The following is a 22,399-nucleotide window of genomic DNA, read 5'->3' as shown; positions in this document are numbered from 1 at the left end:
TTTAGGCATGTGGAAACTAACAATGAAGACAATAAAGATGAATACTTGATTCCAAAATACATATATTATTGAAATAACTTAAATTGTTTACAAAACTAACATTGCTTTTTATTCAAATTAAATAAATAATATTTCACATCAAAAGAAACAACAGTGTTTTAACAAATCGTATTAAATAATGTGATGACAGAACTGTAAACAGAATAGCTGAAACTTTAACAAACTAAATAACTCTGTTACCTCTAATCATTATGTTTGTATAATGTAGTTAGCTCCGTGTGTTGCTGCTAGCATACATAACACCTGACGTGGAAACGTTACTCGTGGACGCGGCTACAGAGCTGCTAGAAAGACAGTCGAACCCGGTGCATTCCTCCGTCTGGATGTGGAGCACTTTTGCTAAATGTTTAGGCAAATTGCTCGTGTTACCGCCCTTACATGCTAAACTCTTATTCCACTTTTGGCAACAAGCATTCTCCACATCGAGACGGGTAAAGTTTAACCACCTCGGAGCGCGTTCTCTCCGCCATCTCCCACGTGTGTGTGTTGCTGCATGTTGCAGCTGCCCGTGTGTAAACTGCCCCGCCCCCTCGCAAGCAGGCGGGGGAGAGAAAGATCGAAAATATATCATAGACGCATTTGTTTGTCTTTTTGCATATTAGAAACGAGTTGGTGACACTGAGACTGCGATATAATGTCTTTGTAGCAATAATACATGACATATATTTTTTAAATGTCTCCAGTACCGATAAAAAGACCAATAAAGTTAGAGCTTAACAGGGCGTAAAACACACGTGATGACGTCACCAACGAATCGACGACTGAATTAGTTGGCAACTAATTTGGTAATCGATTTTAATCGATTAAGTCGATTAGTTGTTGCACCCCTACTGACATCACACCCTCAAGAAAAAGTTCTGTCAGGCACAGCTGGACCTCCGATTGGAAGATGTGTGTACCTCAGTGGCGAACCGTCAGGGCCTTCAAGGTATTCAGAGAATACCCTGGAACACTCAGATAAAACAAACAAAAACAAAAAATCGTTTTAATTATATAAATAAAATGTACATAAAATGAATAAATGAGAATTGTATCTGTGTTGTTGATCTGTAATATTACAGTGTTACGTTGATTTGTTTGTCCTTCTCGGACCATGCACTACGCATTTCAGTGGTTTTGTGTTAGAAAAGAAAGCAACCAATCAGATCTTGTTCTGGGTCTCTGGGTAGAATATCCTTCAACCAAGGTATTCCACATCCTTGATCGAAGGCCCTGGCCGTTGCACTGAATGAGAGTGTACGTTTGGACTGACAGTTTGATCAACCAATCATATATTGATTTGTAGCCAATGGGCGTATTCTTTTAGAGTTTCCCTCGGTTCCAGGGTGCTCTAGAAGGCCCGCTAGTTGACTGGTTCGCGGCTGGGGCGGCGGCGGCGTTGTGTGGGTGTGTCTACAGAAGGTCCAGTTGTGATAGACACTGGTGTACCTACATTACCATAACAATGAAGCCAGAGAGGTTTTAAGGAGATAATAAAAAAGCACTGAAGATTTCCAAAGATCATTAAATGATGGCAACTATCTATGTGTGTATCTAACATGTGTGCTTTACCTCAAGGTGAATACTTGGGCAGGCATACATTTACATGAATTAGCATGTCTAAGGAGTTTGGGGACGCAGGCTTTTCGTTACAAACAGACTAAGTCGATAAATCAAAATGAGGGCCAGCCGCTCAAGTGATTGTTGTGCATCTGCGGTCACCTGAGAGGCACAGGAGTGAGTGTGCAGCAGCCTCGCAAAATAGGGTGAAGCTCAGTGGTCCATAATTCAAAAATGAATATTTATTGGACTTGGCCTTGGGGGAAATGAATGAGTAGAGACGAGAAGAGTGGAGTCACATGCCTGGGTAGAAAGAGTAGAAGAAGCCCATTAGTCATCAGTGACATTCACACTGTACTAGGGGTCGACCGATTATCGGGGCCGATATTCATCATTTGACCGATTATCGGTATCGGCCTTTTTTTTTATAAAATTGCCGATAACACTTTGGCTCTGATGCGGCCGTTTCTCTGTCTGCAGTCACCACTCTCTGTACACGAGCAATGTCCCGCCCACAGCGCTATCTGATAGGCTATTACTGAAGTGTCAATCAACACTGAAGATTTTCCGGGCGGGAGCCAGCCATAGAGGCGGGACCTTCTCAGATTACAGGCAGGTGCGAAGAAAGCAGACACAGACAGAGGCAAGCAGCAGCGCTGAGCGGCAGAGCCATACATGTGTTTCGAAGGTAAATCAATTGAAAGCCGAAATTCAATAAACATCCCAATCCCCTATGCTGAAGTTGCAAAAACAGCACGATCTATTGATCTAATTCTATCAGCTTCCCAGTTACACAGGGACGGGGGAAGTCAGTCAGCGTGCAGCGTCTTGCAGCGGAACTGTGGTGCAGAGGGGGGGCTGCGAGTGAAGCCTCACAGTTTTTCAGGTTGATATGTGAAGCTCATTAGCTAGCCAACATGTGTTTAGCAAAATATTAGAAGTGAGGCTACTAGTCTAACGTTAGGTCTACTGCAATAGCCTCACTTTTAATAGTTTTCAAAACATTAGCTAGCATAGTGTTTTGCAGGTGCTAGCAGTTTATTGGGATTTTATGCTAGACAGACAGGCATTGGTTTGATATAATAAATTAAGCATTATTGTTAGTTAAGCATGTCAGCCTGCTGCCCCACTTCTTGTCTCTCTAACTCATTGCAGATGGCTGCACTAAAGAAAAGGGCACAGAGAGGAAACCAGTTGTAAGATGTTTTAAAAGTTCATTAAACATAATATAGGCTATGCTTAAATGCATTTCAAAGAAGTTGTGTTGGAGTTTGTGTTATTCTACATTTTGACACCAAGATTTTCTGATTTTACTGCAAATGTATATCGGTTCCAAATATCGGTTATCGGTCTCCTTGATTACTAATAATCGGTATCGGTATCGGCCTTGAAAAAGCCATATCGGTCGATCCCTACACTGTACCTCAACTTGTTACTTAGTGCTGCATGTGGAGTTTGAGACATTTTGAGGGATCTGTTTTTTAAAAGTTATAGTTAAACATAATAATAATTGAGGCCACGTGTGAAAAGTAAGCGTGCAGTTCTCTGTTCATATTTATTCTCCATTCCCTATAAATGTATAAACTAAAAGCGTATTGTGTATATTTACTATGTAACTATGTTATTGAATGAATGGCAATTTAAAGATACTAAATATTTCTTATTATTTTAAAAACTGAATGGTATTAATAGTTAATGATGGGCAATGAGAAGTCAAACTGACTGTTGGCACTTAAATATTGTCATTGACTAGGTCATTGTATAACAGGCAGAAAAGGCTTTGCAAATTTGTGATCATTCATGGTTGACATTTTTTTTTATTAAATTACAGCAGCAAAAATAATCTGAAAAAACATTGACATCGGTTTCTGTATCAGCATTGGCCAAAGCGGTATTCTAAACATCGGTGTCTTCTGAGATATTTGCAGTCGGTGCGTCCCAGGTAGTAGGGGTGTAACGGTTCACAAACATTTCGGTTCGGTACGTACCTCGGTTTTTTGGTCACGGTTCGGTTCGGTACGTTTTCGGTACAGCAGAATTTTTTTCACAAAACAAAACATATATATATATTTTTTTTTATTATTATTAAACTGTGAATAATGTATTCACTCAAATAAATACAAAATATAATAAAATAAACATTAAGGTGCAGCATTTCGATGAACTGAAATAATCTGTATTTGAACTTTACCGTACAAGTACTCACAAAACATAAACTATTAGTTTTGGGTTTTTAATTATTATTAAACTGTGAATATTCACTCAAATAAATACAAAATATAATCAAATGAACATTAAGGTGCAGCATTTCGATGAACTGAAATGATCTGTATTTGAACTGTACTGTACTAGTACCTAAGCAGCCAGTTTGACATTATGACTTGCTTGCCTGTCATTGTATTTTCATGTTGTTTAAAGAAAGATGAACTTGTTCCACATTGCTTGCCGAAAGGGCAGATCTGCTGGCACTAGCAATGTCTCCTGCTGTGGAGAAAACCCTCTCGCTAGGGACAGAGGTAGCAGATACAGCCAGGTAGCGCTTTGCTAACATGGCAACATAAGGATATTTGGCGTTTGTAATAGCTTTGGCTCGGTCTGAACTTTTTGCGAGTGGTGGAGGCTTAAATGCTAGTGGGAGTTGGGTTTGCACTTCAGTCTTTTTTCTTTTGGTACCGGTGATATTCACGTTCGGGTGATGCCTTTTCAAGAGTGTGCAAGTTTGATGTATTGCCAGCCGCGTAACCAATTTTAGTTGAACAATGCCGACAAACAGCTTTGGTTTGGTCCACCTGTCTTTGTCCGTCATCCTTGTACATAACTGCGAAACCAAAATGTTCCCAAACCGGAGACTTCAATGATGCTGGAGGATTTTCGAGCTCAACTTTATCTGCGTTCGCCATTAATTTTCGACAGTTCCTCAAATTACTGACTAAATTTGAACGCATCCCTCTGACCAGCACTCATAGCATGCCCTCTCATCCAATGAAATGACTTGCTCGCTCTATGACGCGATGAGCCCAATGTGAGGAAATTACTCTGAATGCTGCGACGCAGCACCTGAGATTACTTCCAAGAAGTTGTTCACGTTCTCAATTTTTTACGTTTAACGTTATATTCGTTCGGTACACTTCGGTACACACGTGTACCGAACCGAAGGGCCCGTACCGAATAATTTCGGTACGGGTACGTGTACCGTTACACCCCTACCAGGTAGGGATGGAAGAACCGGTTCCTCTCTCAATGGCTGACTCATCCTGTGGTCCCAACCCAGTCTCGCATCTAAACGTGTAATAACTACGTTGGTCCACAACTTGGGACGTAGTATTTCTACACCTCTGAAATTGTAGGGTCTCTACGTTTTTTTTCACCATTCATTTCAAATTGCTGGCGTCTGTCACGTGATCTTCAAATTTCTCCCCGCATAAAAAACAAAACATGGCCGACCTTGTGGATGTACATGATCTTTAGTTTGCTAGTTATTTCGAAGAATACTTCAGGAAATTGTGTCCATTCAACGTTTTCATTGTTACCAAAGTGGTTTCTAGGGACGCTGCTCTCGATATTATTTCTGTTATGTTGTGTAACTGTTTAATGGTGTTATCTTTATTGGTACCCCCTTCCCCGTCAATGTATAGTGTTGGTCCACAGCGCAAACGTATTAGTTTAACAAAATCCGCATCTAAAATGGTGGCATAGATACGTTATTTTCCCCTGTGCAATTCTCCAAACCAGTCTTACATCTCACATCACATCGTCATAAACAAATACCGGAAACAGACATAGGCAAGATCCTCAGCTCGGTGATTGGATGGTTTAGCCGCAATGCACGTTGGGAAATGGTGTTTATGCGATGTGAAATCCGGAAAACAAAATTGGAAATAAAATAATACTTTATTCCGAGTGTGCTTGCTTTTATTTTTGAAAGTCATCACATAACTGCATTGTAATACACGGTTCGGCTGCATTACATATTACAGATCTGCCGTAGTTCTCTATTTATAGAGCCCTGATGAGAAGACTTCTAGACAAACTGGAACAACTGCCGCCAAAACTGAATAAGTGACGTGGATCATAAATATATCATCAATTAAACAAAATCTTACATTTCTTTTCACACAATACATCTCCTTGCAGTATCGACACTAATTCGGCTGACTTTTATATTTGATCCAATTGGTAGATAAAGCACGTTATTGAATTTTATTATTTTTATTATTAGATATTTATAAGATCCGTATAAAGTATACTCATTACTCGTTATTCTCTACTAATAGTTCATTAAAGACTGTATAATGGCTATTTTGCACATCCTTTTCAAGATTTCAAGATTTTCTAAGGTTTATTGACATATCATATAGGCCTACACAACTACGGTGTAGTTATGCAATGAATGAGTGAATGAACTTGGGTCGCAGGTTCCTCAACAGTGCATTACAAGACATCTATCAATATGTGTGTATACCTCCAGCAATGTTAACTATGTTGAAGCACTTATTTTAACTGATATTATACATATGTATTATACTCTTATAAGAAGTATGTAGATAGAATAAGAAATGTGCAGAATATGACAGTTTAATGGTGGAGGTACACACATATTGATAGATGTCTTGTAATGCGCTGTTGAGGAACCTGTGACCCAAGTTTTTCATTCATTGCATAACTACACCGTAGTTGTGTATATGATATGTCAACAAACCTTAGAAAATCTTGAAATCTTGAAAGGGATGTGCAAAATAGCAATTATATACAGTTTTTAATTAACTATTAGTAGAGAATAACAAGTAATTAATATACTTTATAGGGATCTGCAGATAAATGTGTAGTCTTCTCAAGCACCAACTATCAAATATCTCTCCTGATTGTTGGCACTTGACAATCACTTTCCCTGAATTTTACTCAGGTGTAACTAAAGTCTGATTTAAGGGTTGTTTATATTTCACATCATTAATCAGAATCTGCAAAGTAACTAAAATAAATGTAGTGGAGTAAAAATACCAGGTTAACCTCTGAATTGTAGTGGAGTAGAATTACAAAGTAACAATGAGCTGTCATGTGGGTATATATTAATGCTGCGCATTATGGATACAAGCGATGTTCACCCATTTAGTACTTACATGTTTTCCATTTGTACAAACCAATGTGTTTCCTATCGCTTAAACCTCCAGGGCTGTCCACAGTGTAATACTGTCAACTTCTAATTTTGGGGAAAACGTGTTTTAAAACTACAATTCCCAGTAGAGACGTGCCATAGACTCTAGAGAACATGTTGCGAAACACAGCCAGCATGTGTAGTTCTGGGGGGGCGTTCAAGTCCAGTTTTGAATAGTCTGCCGTGGTTTCGTTCCATTTCAAAGAGCTTGACGCTCGGCGTAACCTTGGCGCGCTGTCACTCCAACATCCAATCCCAGAGCTTGAAGATTAATCACAGGGTTTGTCAATGGGACTGTAGTCCCAAACGATAGCTGGGGATTATGGGTAGTGTAGTGTCTTCGGCCATCCTAAACTATATATATATCGAATTAACACCATATCCCAACGTGCATTGCGGCTAAAATATTCAATCAGCGAACATGAAAACATTCCCAGTTCAACATTTAAAAATAAAAAGATAAAACACTGGCGTGTAATTTACGTTAGAATAAATAGAATGGTTTTGAATAATAGAAGAGAGTAAAATCTACGCCCACTTTTGGGGAAACCAACGAAGTCATTTGAACGGCGATCAAGCCTGAACCCACAGAGATCTTCTGTTACTGTCCTTTGTTCTTAGAGGAAGTACAGAAACACGTAACTCTGGATTTGTTTTAATGTTTGAGGTGCAATAAACGACACAGCAGCTTTTTGGCATGTTAAAACTATTATTTTCTGCCTCGCTCATGAGAGTAACAGCTGGCGAAATTACAGCCTCGCCTACTGATTTCAAATGTGTGCTCTATAATGATATTTATAAATGACTATTATCATTATCATAAGCAAGACAATAAATGGCAAAGATATGTAGAAAATAAACGTATTTAAGATACGTTCATAACGAATGTAAAGTGGGAGAAAATATGTTTCTAGAAGATATGTAGAAAATAAAAGTATTTGAGATATACGTTCATAACAAACGTAACGTGGGAGAAAATACGTTTCTAGCTAAACGTAATTGAGAATGCAGTTTAGTTCTGTGGGAACGTAATTTTTAGGAGACAGCATTGCAACAGCACTTGATAGCAGCGTCCATGGCAACCACCTTAGCAACCATGAAAACGTTGAATGGACACAATTTCCTGCAGTAATCTTCGTAATAACTAGCAAACAAAGACCATGTACATCCACTGCACAAATAATCTGAAAAAGCAACTCATATTTCTCGCATCAAATGACTTCAAAACGCATTTTAATGGCCAAACTAACCTTAAAATAGGCATTTTCCACCGAGAATCGGGCATGTTTTTTTTTTGTCTGCGGAGAGAAAGTTGAAGATTACGTGACATAGACACCAGCCATTGGAAATGAATGGTGAAAAAAAACGTAGGGATCTTACAATTTCAGAGGCGTTTTTGTAGAAATACTACGTCCCAAGTTGTGGACCAACGTAGTTATTACACGTTTAGATGTGAGACTGGGTTGGTGATCCCCACAGTAATAGCTGATGGAGCAGAACCTGCTTGCAAAGGGGGGAACACCAGCAACCTGAAAACATACTCATACACCAGGCTATACATCTGAGTCAGTGCAGCGTGTTTGACTGCTTTAACAAGTGGCTGCTAATGTTAGCGATACACCTCCATTTTCAGTACAGCCTGTTGGGAGAATAACACAAGAACAGACAGACCCAGTTTGTACACAGGTGTCATTAGTTTGCCCAGTCCACTTAGATACAGTTGGTGTTGAGTTTCTTTAGACTGCTGGGGAGACGATCAGCAATGAGAGATCCAAACGAAAGTCAACATGCCAATTTTCTTCATATAATGTGTTGCCTGACTTTATAAAGTGTGTTTTTTTAATAAGTGTGTGGTTGCGTTCTAGTCACTTTGGTCAGCACTACTGCTTGTTACAACTTTCACTTGCCGTACTACTCGCCATAAACTGTTATTGCTCAGGTTGATCCCGCCCCTGCCCCCGCCTCCGACGTAAGCGTGACGTATGCGGTTCTTGCCTCTAGACCGACCATTTTTTGGTGCTTGAAAAGCACTGGGTTTCGGAGCTTAGAGGTGGCTCCGCTGCAGTGTGAACAGGAAATAACGGTGCTTTTCAGGCTCTAGCTCCGAACCGGCCCTGGAACCGTGTTGGTGTGAAAGCTGCATAAAAAAGTTGCTCTTTGACGCATTAATAACCTCTTCCTCCCTACTGGGCTGTGGGGCCAACTTCCGAACAGCGCCATGCATATCCTCGGCTGACATGCACTATTTAATTATTTCTTTCTATGAGTGTTGGAGCGAAACGAGGGCAAGAGGAAAGTGATGACATCCTTCTAATGAATCCTTGAATAAATAATACTGCTGTCTAAGCTTAAGGCATCCTCCACCAGCTCTTAATGGGAGAGAGGTGGAGAGAAGGGTACATTGATGGAGAAAAAAATACATATAACCCTAACCTGGAATTACAGTGACATTTAATGTATGAAATTCCAACACAACCTGTGTATATCATTGGGCTCTGGATTTACTGCTACTTAGCTTTGTTCTTAATGGTGGCTATGCTAGTTTTTCCGAGTGTAGTTCATTTTAATCGGTCAGGACCAAAAGGTTGTCAAACCTCCAAAGGTTTAATATTTATTTCCAATGTTTATACTGTACATACACAAGTTAAATCATGATGCCACTCACCGTTACCATCCTCAACTACACCATGAAGACAAAAAATAAAGAGGGAATGTGTTGAGGAACACATCAGTGTCCTCAGGTTAAGGTAGTCCATGGCTGGACACGAATTATTATTTTTTTTGAAGACTCAAATTGTATTTTACTACATCTCTGAAACATAAACATTTTTCTAGTTTCGCACATCAGCTCTTAACATTATTATTGACCCTGGATCCTCTTTAAAGATGTCCACTATTCCTACACCCCCTCAATTATGTAAAAATATGTATTTGCACTCATCTGTGTTTATGCAAGCACAAGCTTTAAATTACATTTTTTAGAACCACACTGATTTTATATACACTCACCATCCACTTTATTAGGTACACCTAGCTAGCACCGGGTTTGACCCCCTTTTGTCATCAGAGCTGCCTTAACTCTTTGTGGCATATACTCAACAAGGTGCTGGAAATATTCCTCAGGGATTTTGGTCCATATTAACATGATAGCATCACGCAGTTGATGTATCCATGATGCAAATCTCTGGTTTCACCACATCCCAAAGGTGCTCTATAACATTTCGATCTGGTGACTGTGGAGGCCATTTGAGTAAAGTGAACTCATTGTTATGTTCAAGAAACCAGTTGGAGATGATTTGAGCTTTGTGGCATGGCACGTTATCCTGCTGGAAGTAACCATCAGAAGATGGGTACACTGTGGTCATAAAGGGATGGACATGTTCAGCAGCAGAACCCAGGTAGGCTGTGGCGTTTAAACCATGCTCAATTGGTACCAAGGGGCCCAAAGGATGCCAAGAAAACCCACACCATTACACCAGCACCAGAATCCTGAACCAGCAGGATGGATCCATGCTTTCATGCTGTTTACTGGAAATTCTGACACTACCATCCGAATGTAGCCGCAGAAATCGAGACTCATCAGACCAGGCAATCTTTTTCCAATCTACTATTGTCCAGTTTTGGTGAGCCCGTACAAATTGTAGCCTCAGTATCCTGTTCCCAGCTGACAGGAACCCGGTGTGGTCTTCTGCTGCAGTAGCCCATCTGCTTCAAGGTTCCACGTGTTGTGGTTCAGAGATGGTCTTCTGCATACCTTGGTTGTAACTAGTGGTTATTTGAGTTACTGTTGCGTTTCTATCATCTTGAACCAGTCTGGCCATTCTCCTCTGACCTCTAGCATCAACAAGGCATTTTCGACCAGAGAACTGCATATACTCAATAATGTGATTATTGACAAACGAAGTTCAGATTTTATAATTGTTTATTTTGATTTGAAATACAGAAGGAAAAAATACAATTAATCAGGAAGTTGTGAATAGTGGCTGTGCTGTGGCTAAACAGTGACATTGACTTTGTGTCATTTTTTAATGTTATCAACCTGAAAATCCAGAGAAAATTAACCTGTCCTTTTAAGTCAAGGTTGTGAGCATCTGTTATAAAAAGATTTAAAAAGAGAAAAATAAAGCAATTTAGTTTTGGATGTGTCCTCTGTTGTCTTTTCAAGTTCATGGAGACATCGAGGGAGAGACAAACAAAAAGACAGTTTTAAAACTATTGAATTACTTGGAGGATAATATCTGATGCTGCAGTATAACTAGCAGCATGTTTGCCTCTGGTGCGTGGGTGCAGCACCAACTGTCCTTCACAGTGGCCATTTCTCCACTTATCAGAGGCAGTTTGAGATTAAGAGCCATCAGCCACACTCTGTTGCCATAGCGAAGGCAGATGGAAGGCAGCTTGAGTGACAGCTGAATCCACCACACACATTTCCAACTCCTTCATGCTATCTTGATGCTCCGCTTTCTGTGCAGGCACTTCACACACGCTGGCTCCAGCACTGACACATACTGTAAACCATCACCTGTCCGTGTTTCATGTCAGCACACGGGGGGGAGGGGGGAGGTGGTGCAGTGTGTTGCTGTGACAGAAAATACGCTGGCTAATGGGAGCAGGTGGGAAACCAATTGTGTTGAGCTGCCTGCCAATCAGTAATGGCGCTGAGCGTTATGCCTTTTTTTGTATTCGTAGTGCCCAAATGAAGCCATTACCCAAGGGGTTTGGGTCAGTTCATTGCCAATTTTTATAAATGCTTAAGACAATTTCAAAAGAAAGATGACAAATATATATAAATAAAGGTTTATACCAAACGATAAATTGTAAATGTAGCAGCCTAAAATGTACTGTAAAAGGTTTATTATTGAGATTATTAAGTGAATCTGTAATTGTTCGCATTATAAAAAATATAACTGAAATTAATTGGAATAAAATATATATAAAAACATAACATGCAAATTGCTTTTCATTGTTATCAAATGGGAGGGGGGCACTACTTTATAATAATAATAAAAGCATTTTGTTTAGCTTTCATGAGGACCCAAAAGCAAGCTGGCTCCTAATTTCAGAGTATTAGGGTTTAAAATAAATTGGAATTCAATTATTTAAAGAAGACGAAAGCATTTTTATTGTGAAATATGCTATATAACTTCTATCAACCTACATAAAATGTTTTGCATATTCTTTTTGTGTCTTTATTTATATCTACACTGTTAATGATTCATTCAAAAATAAAGGCAAGTTATATGACTTAAAAAGTGAATTAGTCCTTGCTATTTCCTTCAGATTCCTGCATGCTGCCTCTGTATTGCAGTGAAGTGTCCGTCTTTACTCATCCGCTCCTCCATCTGTGTGTCAGATCGCACAGCTGGTGTTCAAGGGCATGAAGCGTCTGAACAGGATCCAGTCTCTGGTGTTTGAGACGGCCTACAACACCAACGAGAACCTCCTGATCTGCGCTCCCACCGGCGCCGGCAAGACCAACATCGCCATGCTGGCCGTGCTTCATGTGATCAACCAGCACCTGCAGCCCGGGGGGGTCATCAAGAAGGACGAGTTCAAGGTATGTCACACACACACACACACACACACACACACACACACACACACACACACACACACACACACACATTTCAGGTTCACCATATTGGGTTGCTTAATGCTGTTACAGTGGATATGATGCAGTTTGTTTACATCTAATTCTCTCTAAGGGCCTAAGTCCACATAATAGCTCCTCTTTTGGCAGACAGGCTCTGGGCGGTTGTGGGCAGATCCTCCTCCCAGTGTTTCATTAAAGAAATATTTGTACGGTTTCTATGACAATGATATCTCCACAATATATCACTGCGTTTTGTTTCACCGTTACAACCAACTTGATGCCGATGCTTGCTCTCACACTTATGGAGCGTTCACATCGGGGTGCACATACGTGCACATACGTGCTTGCGAGGAGGCGGGGCTTATCTCCATGATACAATGGTAGATACCAAAAACAACAAAATTAGGTTTGGTTTTCTCTTTGAGGGAAATTGTTTTTTTGAAGCTGTTGTTGGCCTGTGGAAAAATATAATCATAATAAATGACTCTGGAAAAGCTGCAGATAGAGCCATAAGAAATGAATGCAACTGATTATTTAATGTTTAATGTTGGTTTTATAGGCAATCATTTATAACCAGTTTAGCCCTGAGCCTGTTTTTCAGGTCTCTGGCTCGAAAATGACATTCCCAGAACAAACGACCATATCTTCCCTTCTAAAAGGGTTACATTAATAATCTTTATTCTCAAAGTAAACCTGTGAGTTGGATGTAGAAAAGTCAGAATCAATATAGATGTTTTTTATTTTAAAGAAAATTCAGATTGAACATCGTAAAAAACTGTAAATTATAGTGTCCGTCCAAAAATTCTTTTTTACTTACAGTGAAAACTACCCTTGGATGATGGGTTAGTAGACTAAAAGCTTTAGGAATCCAAAGTACAACATATAATAAGTACCCTGTATCAAGATTGATGCAAAACAAGTGACATGTGACCTTTTTAGAGAGGTTTAGCAAAAACAAACTCGGGTGGAAATGGGGGTTTTACCGTTTCTCTGGAACCCATTGGTCGATTTTGGTGATTGACATCTCTTTCTGACCGTTAGAGCCAATAGAATCAAAGGGGAATCTCCCCACTCACACACATGGTAAAACAAAAAGGTGGGCCTTTGCGCATGCAGGTTTGCACCAGAGTGAAGCTGTCTCTAGCTCTGACTTCTGAAAACCGAAAAGCAGGTTTATTGCTCATGGATTATCAGAAATCATTCAAAGTGACAGACACATTGCATTAACCTATGCCTATGGATTAACTTCAGCATCGTTTTTATTGTTTTAATGCCATTGAAGACCACTTTTGACCAGACTACGACACAGGTGAGCCATGTTAGCGTTTTTAGCTACCTAGCTCCATATGTTTTGATGTCTGTTCTTGTTATTATCTCCGAGAGTTCATATCATTGAGTGATAATGAGGATAACCATCGATTCTGTGTCCCCTCACGATGGGTTGGATGTGCAGCAAAGATAAATAATAAGGTTTTGTGAGTGAATTTCGGTACATTCATCTGTTAGCATTTTTCGCTCGTTGCTAATTAAGAGGCTCAGCGTTAGCATTGTGGGGGTTTTTTTAAACAAAAATTGAAATGATCAGTTAGATGAGTTTCTTTCCGTTACATGGATATAAAACATTCATAGTTTATTAAATGAACATGCCCTCAGACACTGTTTCCTGCAAGATGTTGCAGGAGGGCCCCGGTACCGGGTCTCTCGGGCTTAACAGGTTAAGCTTTGTTAGTTCCAGGTTTAATATGCAATAAGTTCATTTCAATACGTTTTGCAATAAACATTGAACCAGTCCGGCCCTCGACTAGTACCCATTTTTTTATTTTGGCCCACTGTGTATTTCAGTTTGACACCCCTGCCATAGACAGTCTGTAGTTTGTACATTTCTAACTTTAATCCAGTTTCTGAACATATATGAGGATCTGTGAGCTCTGTGCTGTCGCCCAGGCTGCTGTTTTGGTTTTCTGATTCAACATCAGTGACATCAGGCTGAGATTCTCACCTCTGGTTGCCTTTCGCAGACAGCGTCATGCCAATTTATCACTCAAGTTGAAAACATTTGACTTTTACGAATGACGCAAAAGGACATACAAATGACATTTGCGCCTCGTCATTCCCGGCTATACACGTTTTTGCAAATGACTTCACATGTGGTCGCAAAAAAAATCACAGTCGCCTGTCTTTAGTGTGAATGAACTTAACAACTAAGTCTGACAGCCGTAGAGGAAGCTGTATATGGCAATACAATTATAAAATATAACGAAAGCAATGCTCACCAAATCCGCTCAGCCGATCTGCTCTAACAAATAGACTTGTTGGTCTTTGTTATAATAGTTTCTGTATGAAAAACACAACCAAAAACAAGCGTACCCCAATATTCTTTTGAAAATATTTTCAACTTGAAGCTTTTTGAGCACAAAAGAAAAACCACTGGGTGCATTTTCTCGAGGTGACTGCATTCAATGGCATGCAGTCTGGCCTTATTGGACACCATTGAAAGAAGATGCTGAGAAAACCTGGACTTACTGTATATAATATGTCTGATTGTCAGGCTAAATCACTGTCAGATTCAAAGAGACTTTCTGTCTAAGATTGTCTGCGATGACTGCCTAATATATCCAGTGATACTCTACCCAGCGCCTCTCAACAGGCCTCCTGTTGATTAAGCATGCTCCTTGCTGAGTATCTCACACCCCCTGCAGAGACTCACATCTGATGCTTTGCATGATGGGATTTTAGGCAGCATTTAAGGAGCTTTTTAAATCCAAGGGCAGCTGGATTGACTGGATTATGTTTTTTTGCAAGCTAGATCCGTTGTCTGTTTAGCTGATGTTTGCAGCGTCATTTAAACTTGATGGTGATCTGTTATATCATACATGACCATTGCATGTATGATATGTGTAATGTGTATATGTAAAGCGCTTTGAGCATCTGGAAAAGCGCTATAATAAATGTAAGGAATTATTATTATTAAAACATTTTGTCACATCTTTGTGTATTTAATTATGTTTTTTGAGCGTTCAAATAGGGTATCTGATAAACATTTGGGATTTAAACCCTGGCTGAAACACAACAAAACAAACAATGTACCTTTTTAATTGCTAAGGTTTTTGACAGCTGTTGAAACTGTCCAAACAATGCTTTACATTTAATACAAAAACAGTGAGTTTTACATTAAAAAGAGAAATTCCAGGTTTGGATTAGATATTCTACAGATGAAAGCCTACTGTGGGACATGCCTACCTTTCTGCCAACCTAAACCTTTTTATCTTCAGAACAGAGTGTCTATAGTTATGGAGATCTGAGCTGGAACACAGAATTGGGATTTTGTCTAATTCAGGCATTTTAATTGAAAGGACTGACACAGAAGTTGTGGTAGCACTGTTTGGCCATTATGAACATTTGCTTCAATGTCCGGTGCACTTCCTAGGGGCTTCATTATAATCTGTCAAAAATGTGTCTTAAAACACTGGAACTGAAACAGTTAAAACACCCCTCTACAAAGGCACTCCTGTTGTGTAAGAGCCATTTGATTTTATTAACATTTCTGTGAAACTGAAATATTGTCTCACTCAATAGGACTTAGTTTAGGGATTTCAAGGACTTTATTTGTATTACTTTGGGTTCCTGTTCCTGTGTTTGACCTTGACAAGTAATATGTAGTCTTTAAGAAATGTCATACATTCTTATCCTGCACACTTTATATTATATCTTTTAGGGCTGTCAACACTCACGCATTGAGCGTGAGAGTCACGCAATTAACCCATATCTCACGCCACACATGCCTTTCCTCACGCCAAGTTTTCGTCCAAAATAAATGTATAAATATAAAAATAAAGTGAAGGAACAGCAAACCGAGCAGTCTACGAAATGAGACGGTCCTCTGGCTTAGTTCAGTAAAGTTGGAACGATATTGGGAGATTCAGATTTCACGGATCAATAACTCATGAACAAAACGTTATTCAGACACAAATAACGTCTCCTAAGTACCGTGGTAAGGTTGACAATGAACTACAATCACATTTTGATCAAAAAAAGCCAATACGCGCCGTCTTCCGAGCTGGACACATTACACTGGTCTCTACCGGAGAAGAAACGAGTCCTCAGGGACCGTCTGCAAAGTGCAACTCCGAAAAAAGAGAATACAATAATATTCAATCACTATTATACAGTTTATTACTACCAAACTCACCACACACATCAATAGTCTCCTGTGTGCCAGACTACAGCAAGGGGTTTGGAAGAATATGCTTTTAAATAATTTTGGGGAATATTTATAATGTAAAATCATCTTAAATAACTTTACTATTATGCTACAGTATATTTCTACCAAACTCACTATTTGCATTGTTGTTGTTAGCATCTGGTTAGCTAGCTGCGCTAACGATATTAAAAGCTGTTTCTAAAACAAGGAGAGGGAGAGCTCTGTCCTGTCAGACTGAGAGAACTACAGCTCAGTGAGGTACAGTAAGGGACTCTCTGTTTAGATCAGGGGTGGGGAACCTGTGGCCCTCGGGCCGTATACGGTAGGGCTGTGCAATTTAATCGATCCTGCGATATATATCGATATTTAGTTTTCCGAGAAAGTATCGATATTTCAGCCGCGGGTATCGATACATTAAGTCTGATAACTGTGTTCGTTATACTCGCGTCCAGGAGAGAAGCTTTAAAAGGAGACTAATTGAGTCTCTGAGAAGGTTCAAATGTATACTTTAATTAATAAAAAGCGCGTTAATGTTACAAGCAGAAGATGGTTCAGTCAGAAAAACAGCTGTGTTCTGGCTCTCGTGAGCGAAGGGAAGAGAGCGAGCTCCACCTTTCCAGCTGTTAAATATCCTCTGCTGGCTCCTCCCTGTGGGCCGGTTGGCGCTGCTGGGGACCGGCCCTCCACGTCTCCAATGTTCGTTGTTGCGCATTACAGAGGATTCAGACATTGCACATTAAATATATAACTAAACACGCCTTTTCTCCTCCTTATCTCTTTCGTGACTTTTCATTTAATACATGTTAAACGCTGTAATCAATACTCCAAAAATACCTCACGGCTGGTATCATTTCCGGTAGTTCCGAATGTTGTCTCATGCTATGTTTATGGTACTTTATGCTATCAAAACATTGATTTTAATTTCGAACAAGTCCCATTCAAATCCCCCGTGTTCCGCCACCTGCTGTACCTTTTAATTCTCCATTGTGATACTGCACTTTACAGCTACAGTTTGCACTGTTTCAATAAATGAAACAAATTTTCTCACCACATCTTTTGATTCATTTTGTCCAGCATTTGCAAGCTGTAGACTCTCTGTCAGAGCCATATATTGTATAATTGATGCTTTCAGTTTTCAGTTCAATTAATTCAATCCAAGTCAATGGAACACTCACAAGATGTCACCAAAATCCCGGCCCGCGAGACAATTTGGTACGGCCCTCGAGGTAATTTATAAACACACGCAAAAAAGAAAAAAATTAAAGAAATCTAGACCGCAAAAAATTAAACAAGTGAGTGCCTGTTTTTCCTGGCCAAGGTCAGGGTCCTTGAACACAACACGAGCCTAACGTGTCATCACGTGGTATATGTCTCGTCTGACGGGTGCAGTTCTGAGTGACGGAGAGCACCAGAACGCCGCTCCGCTCCGGCACTTCCAAAAATTGCAGTACCCATAAGGAGCCGTAGGCTACACATGCCGCAGTTTTTGCGTGGCTGTGTCTTACGGAGCGTCCACACTACAGCTCCAAAAATAGCTTGGAGCTGGGCATGTCTGGAGCTTGGGGATTTTATTCAAGCAACATGACCAACAACCAATCACATGAATCTCCCGCCCCCGACATACAAAGCAAAAACCCCCGGGGATTTTATGCGAGCAATATATATATAAACTCCCCAAACAGGCGAAAACCTACCAGTTTCCCCCACTGTCTCTGCCACCTCCCTCCATGCCTGGTTCCTCCGGTTTGTATCCCGGTAGGTGAAGAGGGTCTGGTCATACAAAACCGGGTGATTGCTACGGCGATAGTTAGTTTCTCCTCCAACTTTTTTGAAATGTAGAAATGAACGGCGGGATATCTCTCCCAGCTTAGACGCGGTTTGATTGGCTACGGCTTCAGCTGTCAGATTTTGGGAAACGGGATTTGATTGGCTGGCGCTGGCTACTCCGGCGTCTCAGGCGACAGAAGTTGAACATTGTTCAACTTCTGTCGCCTGAGACGCCTCGCTCTGCTACCCACAATTCAGTTCGGCGAAAAAGCGCGGCTACGTGACGTCACCCCATTGAAAGTGAATGGGCAGATTGGAGCAGATTGGAGCTTTCGACGCTGTCGACGCTGTAGTGTAGACGGGCCGTTAGTTGTAAGCCCAGTGGCGATCTGTCATACTGATACAGTCAATAACTTTGTTGTTATTAGCATCTGGTTAGCTAGCTATGCTAACGAATATAAGAAGCTTTTTCTCCAACCAGTGAGGTAAAGGCACATCTTTACATGATCAAAAAATAAGAGAATAAAGTAAACAGGTATAAAATACTATATGACAGTAAAAAAAGTTGTTATCAATAAACAAGAATACAGTTTAAAAGGGGAGTGATTTGTAAAATATCCATAAAGAAAAATAACTTGCTCTTTCTTTGCACACCATGAAAGAAAGGTGAAATGAATGGGCTGTGATTTTGGCAGGAGGATGTCGGAAAAATTGAAATGGCCCTTGAGAGGAAAAAGGTTCCCCACCCCTGGTTTAGATAGTTAACTTTAGTCTAGTTATCTCAGTTTATCAGTTATCGAACGGTTTGGTCACCATTTATGAGAATAAATGAAAAACAGTTATGAAATACTATATGACAGTAAAACAAGAATACAGTTTAATAGGGGAGTGATTTGTAAAATATCCATAAAGAAAAAGAAAATCTGTTTACAGTTCAGTTTCATCTGGGTGTTGAGAGATGTATCCATAAATTCATTTTGTTCTCAAAGTGTGGGTTATATACATTAACAAATAACTATAAAACAACAATACTGTAGAATAACAAAATGAATGACGTGAATAAACCGAAATACACGTGTTGGGCCGAATATTCGCTGCTGATTACTACCGAATATCCGGAGCCCGAAAAATGGTATTCGGGACAGCCCTAACCTACACACGCTGTGGCTGGCTGTCGAGATTACATGTGGTGGATACAGGAGAAACAAGCAGCCTTCTCCAGATGCGGGCTCGTGCGCTGACGTAGTCGTCGATGCTACAGGATGAATCATCATCAGTGAACCTGTACCTGTGTAGTAAAGTTATTTTTATCTTTGGCAAAATAAGAACAGCAAACGCTTAAATGAATCAACTTAAAATACAGATAGCAGACCCTACTGATGCAGCTCTGACCAAATGACATGACAACTCAGCGCTACGTACATTTAAATAAAAAAACTGTTGTTATGCATCTATATCGTTGACATTGTGAAGGTGCACCATACAAGTGCTACCGTTGGAGTTTTAATTATACCCGAGCCTGCTGGGTTTCTACTATGGTACATTGATGCTTCCACTCCTCTCTCTTGAGATGTTTTACAAAACACTACAAATATGTATCATTGGAAAAAAAACCTTGATTTAGAAAGCCTCATCTATTACATGTATTCACTACCCTCCTGGCTTCCTCCGCCAGAAACTGGGACAGTTTGTCTCTCTCTTACCTGATAATGAAATAGACAGACAGCTTTTCTTATGTTTATTCAGAAGTGTATTATGAATACTTTTGAAAAATCAAAGATGTGAGCATTGGAAATTAAATACAGCCTGAAATGGAAAAATAGAAACTTCAATAAAAGCACCAAGAGTCATCTATTGGCAGCTCGGTCTTTAAATATTGGGTGTCTTCTCAAACACATTGTCAAAACACACACTCGGATAAATAAGTCAGACATCCAGAAGGCTTTGTTCTCTTTCACTCACACACACACACACACACACACACACACACACACACACACACACACACACACACACACACACATGGCTGGCATCATATTTCTCAATAAATTGTGATGTGTGCTGGTTGCCAGGGAACAAATGATCCCGCCTCTGTCCTGCCATCCCACCCCCCATCCCTTACCTTTCCCACCCTCCCGCTTTCGGTTCCCATCATATTTACCTCTGTGCCCCCCCCCCCCCCCCTCTCCCTCTCTCTCTGTAGATAGTTTACGTGGCTCCGATGAAGGCCTTGGCAGCTGAGATGACTAATTACTTCGGTAAGCGATTGGAGCCACTGGGCATCACAGTTAAAGAACTCACCGGGGACATGCAGCTAACCAAAGGAGAGATCCTACGAACACAGGTACACACGCACACACACGCACACACACACACACACACACACACACACACACACACACGCATACACACACACACTGCGTGTTCTATAATGCCTCCAACTAAAATGGTCTCTTCTCCAGGTTCCCCGTGTTATGTTCTCTAGCACCCCCAAGTGGATTGGATTGTGACATTTATTGGAGCCATTCCACCATATATTCTCCAAAATGGATCCGTCACAATTCTGCCAACTGTTAGTCAAAAGTGTAATTTAAACAGTCTAATTGAATTGTTAGAAACTGCCGAGCTATGTATTTACAGTTGCTTTCAAAAGAAAAAAGAACACATGATTAAAGGGCCTGCTATAAACTCTGCGGTTTCTGTTCTGGCTTCATTCGTGAAAGTCCAGTCAGTTTTATTTATAGGGCCCAATATCACAAATCACATATTTGCCTACAATTTGCACAGCATACGACATCTATGTCCTTAAACCCTCTATTCGGGTAGGGAAAAACTCCTCTAATCATGTTCTAAGCTATTTAAAATGACATATTTATCCATTGATAGATTACTCAAGGTTCCATGTCCAAAGCAGGCCTTCTGTTAACACCTACAGTAGTAAGAGCTCACATAGAAACGGTATCTGGTACCGGTAAATGGTAACATTTAAATAAAAGCTTAGACAAAGGATTGGACAGGGAATTGAGCACAGGTTCGACAAGCTAGTTCTCGATTTGTTTTATTTCTTTGCCATCAAAGGTTGAAAATGTTTTTATTTCCAACATGCACTCCTTCCAAAGGTTTAGCAGCGGCGCTGATTTACAGAATCTACTAATGTTATCACTTTACTAGATGGCGCTTACTGTAAGATTATAATTCTCCTAAAATGGGCTTGTTTTTGGCTCAGGTAGAGATAAAGACTTAAAATATTCAGGACATTTTTATTTCATTCCATTTATGTGAACAGTCGGCAACTCCAGGATATATTACTGTCTTTAAAAAAAATATTAATGTATATTAAATATTTCAACTGTTGACTTAATTGCTTTATTATACATCTATAACAAACAATCCTACATAAAATAGAATGTTTTAACCATTTGCTAAAAGAGCTAATTTTCAGGTTCATATCAGTATGTAGTGTCTCTACCGTGACACGTCTCCATGCTTTAATGTTCAAAAAGCTCTTTATGTTTCTCATACTGCCTGTGCTGCAGCACCTCTTTTCACCCTCTGTCTGAAACCCAGTCTGCTCTGATTGGTTAGCTGGCCGGCTCTGTCGTGATTGGGCTGCCTCTTAGCGTCTTCACTTACCATTGTAAGTGAAGACGCTAAGAGGCTAAAAAAAAAATTCAGCCAAGTACCCCCTGATCAGCGCAAAAAGATGTGCAGTGCTGCACCATCGGTGTCTGATTTATTAAAACAACAACCGTGTAACTGAGAAACACTTAAATGCTACATTTCAAATGTTTACAATCCATCACTAAATTCATGGCAAACCAATTTTAACATCATGCCATAACACTAAGACGACATTAGTTGCTTTGAACTGATATTTTGAATAAGTTGTATAATGTAGTGAGAAACATGGGCTTGAGCTTCACTGAGGACCTTTGTCATTCTGACAGGGAGGCAAACTGCAGTTATTACACTTTGCGTTTTGAAATATGTGTAACTCTGTTCATATGAAACCCACACTGCTCAAACTTCGTTACTTTTCCTAAAATTTGTATATTTATTTATTTAGGGGCGTGGGGAATGAAGAGAA

At 40.0% G+C, this 22,399-nt stretch overlaps 1 protein-coding gene across 1 annotated transcript in view; it reads left to right on the top strand.

The window, feature by feature from the left end:
• The window catches only part of ascc3 (activating signal cointegrator 1 complex subunit 3), a 204,200-nt gene that overhangs the window by 47,917 nt on the left and 133,884 nt on the right, over positions 1–22,399 (top strand). The window contains exons 9-10 of the mRNA XM_034101747.2: positions 12,105–12,308; positions 20,516–20,656. Coding sequence (XP_033957638.1) covers positions 12,105–12,308; positions 20,516–20,656 — 345 coding nt within the window. The remainder of the gene's footprint in view (positions 1–12,104; positions 12,309–20,515; positions 20,657–22,399) is intronic.

The sequence above is a fragment of the Pseudochaenichthys georgianus genome, chromosome 16 (genome assembly GCF_902827115.2).
Source record: "Pseudochaenichthys georgianus chromosome 16, fPseGeo1.2, whole genome shotgun sequence".
Classification (NCBI taxonomy): Eukaryota; Metazoa; Chordata; class Actinopteri; order Perciformes; family Channichthyidae; genus Pseudochaenichthys; species Pseudochaenichthys georgianus.
Note: the sequence above shows the minus strand (reverse complement) of the source record. Positions and strands in the feature narration are given on the sequence as shown.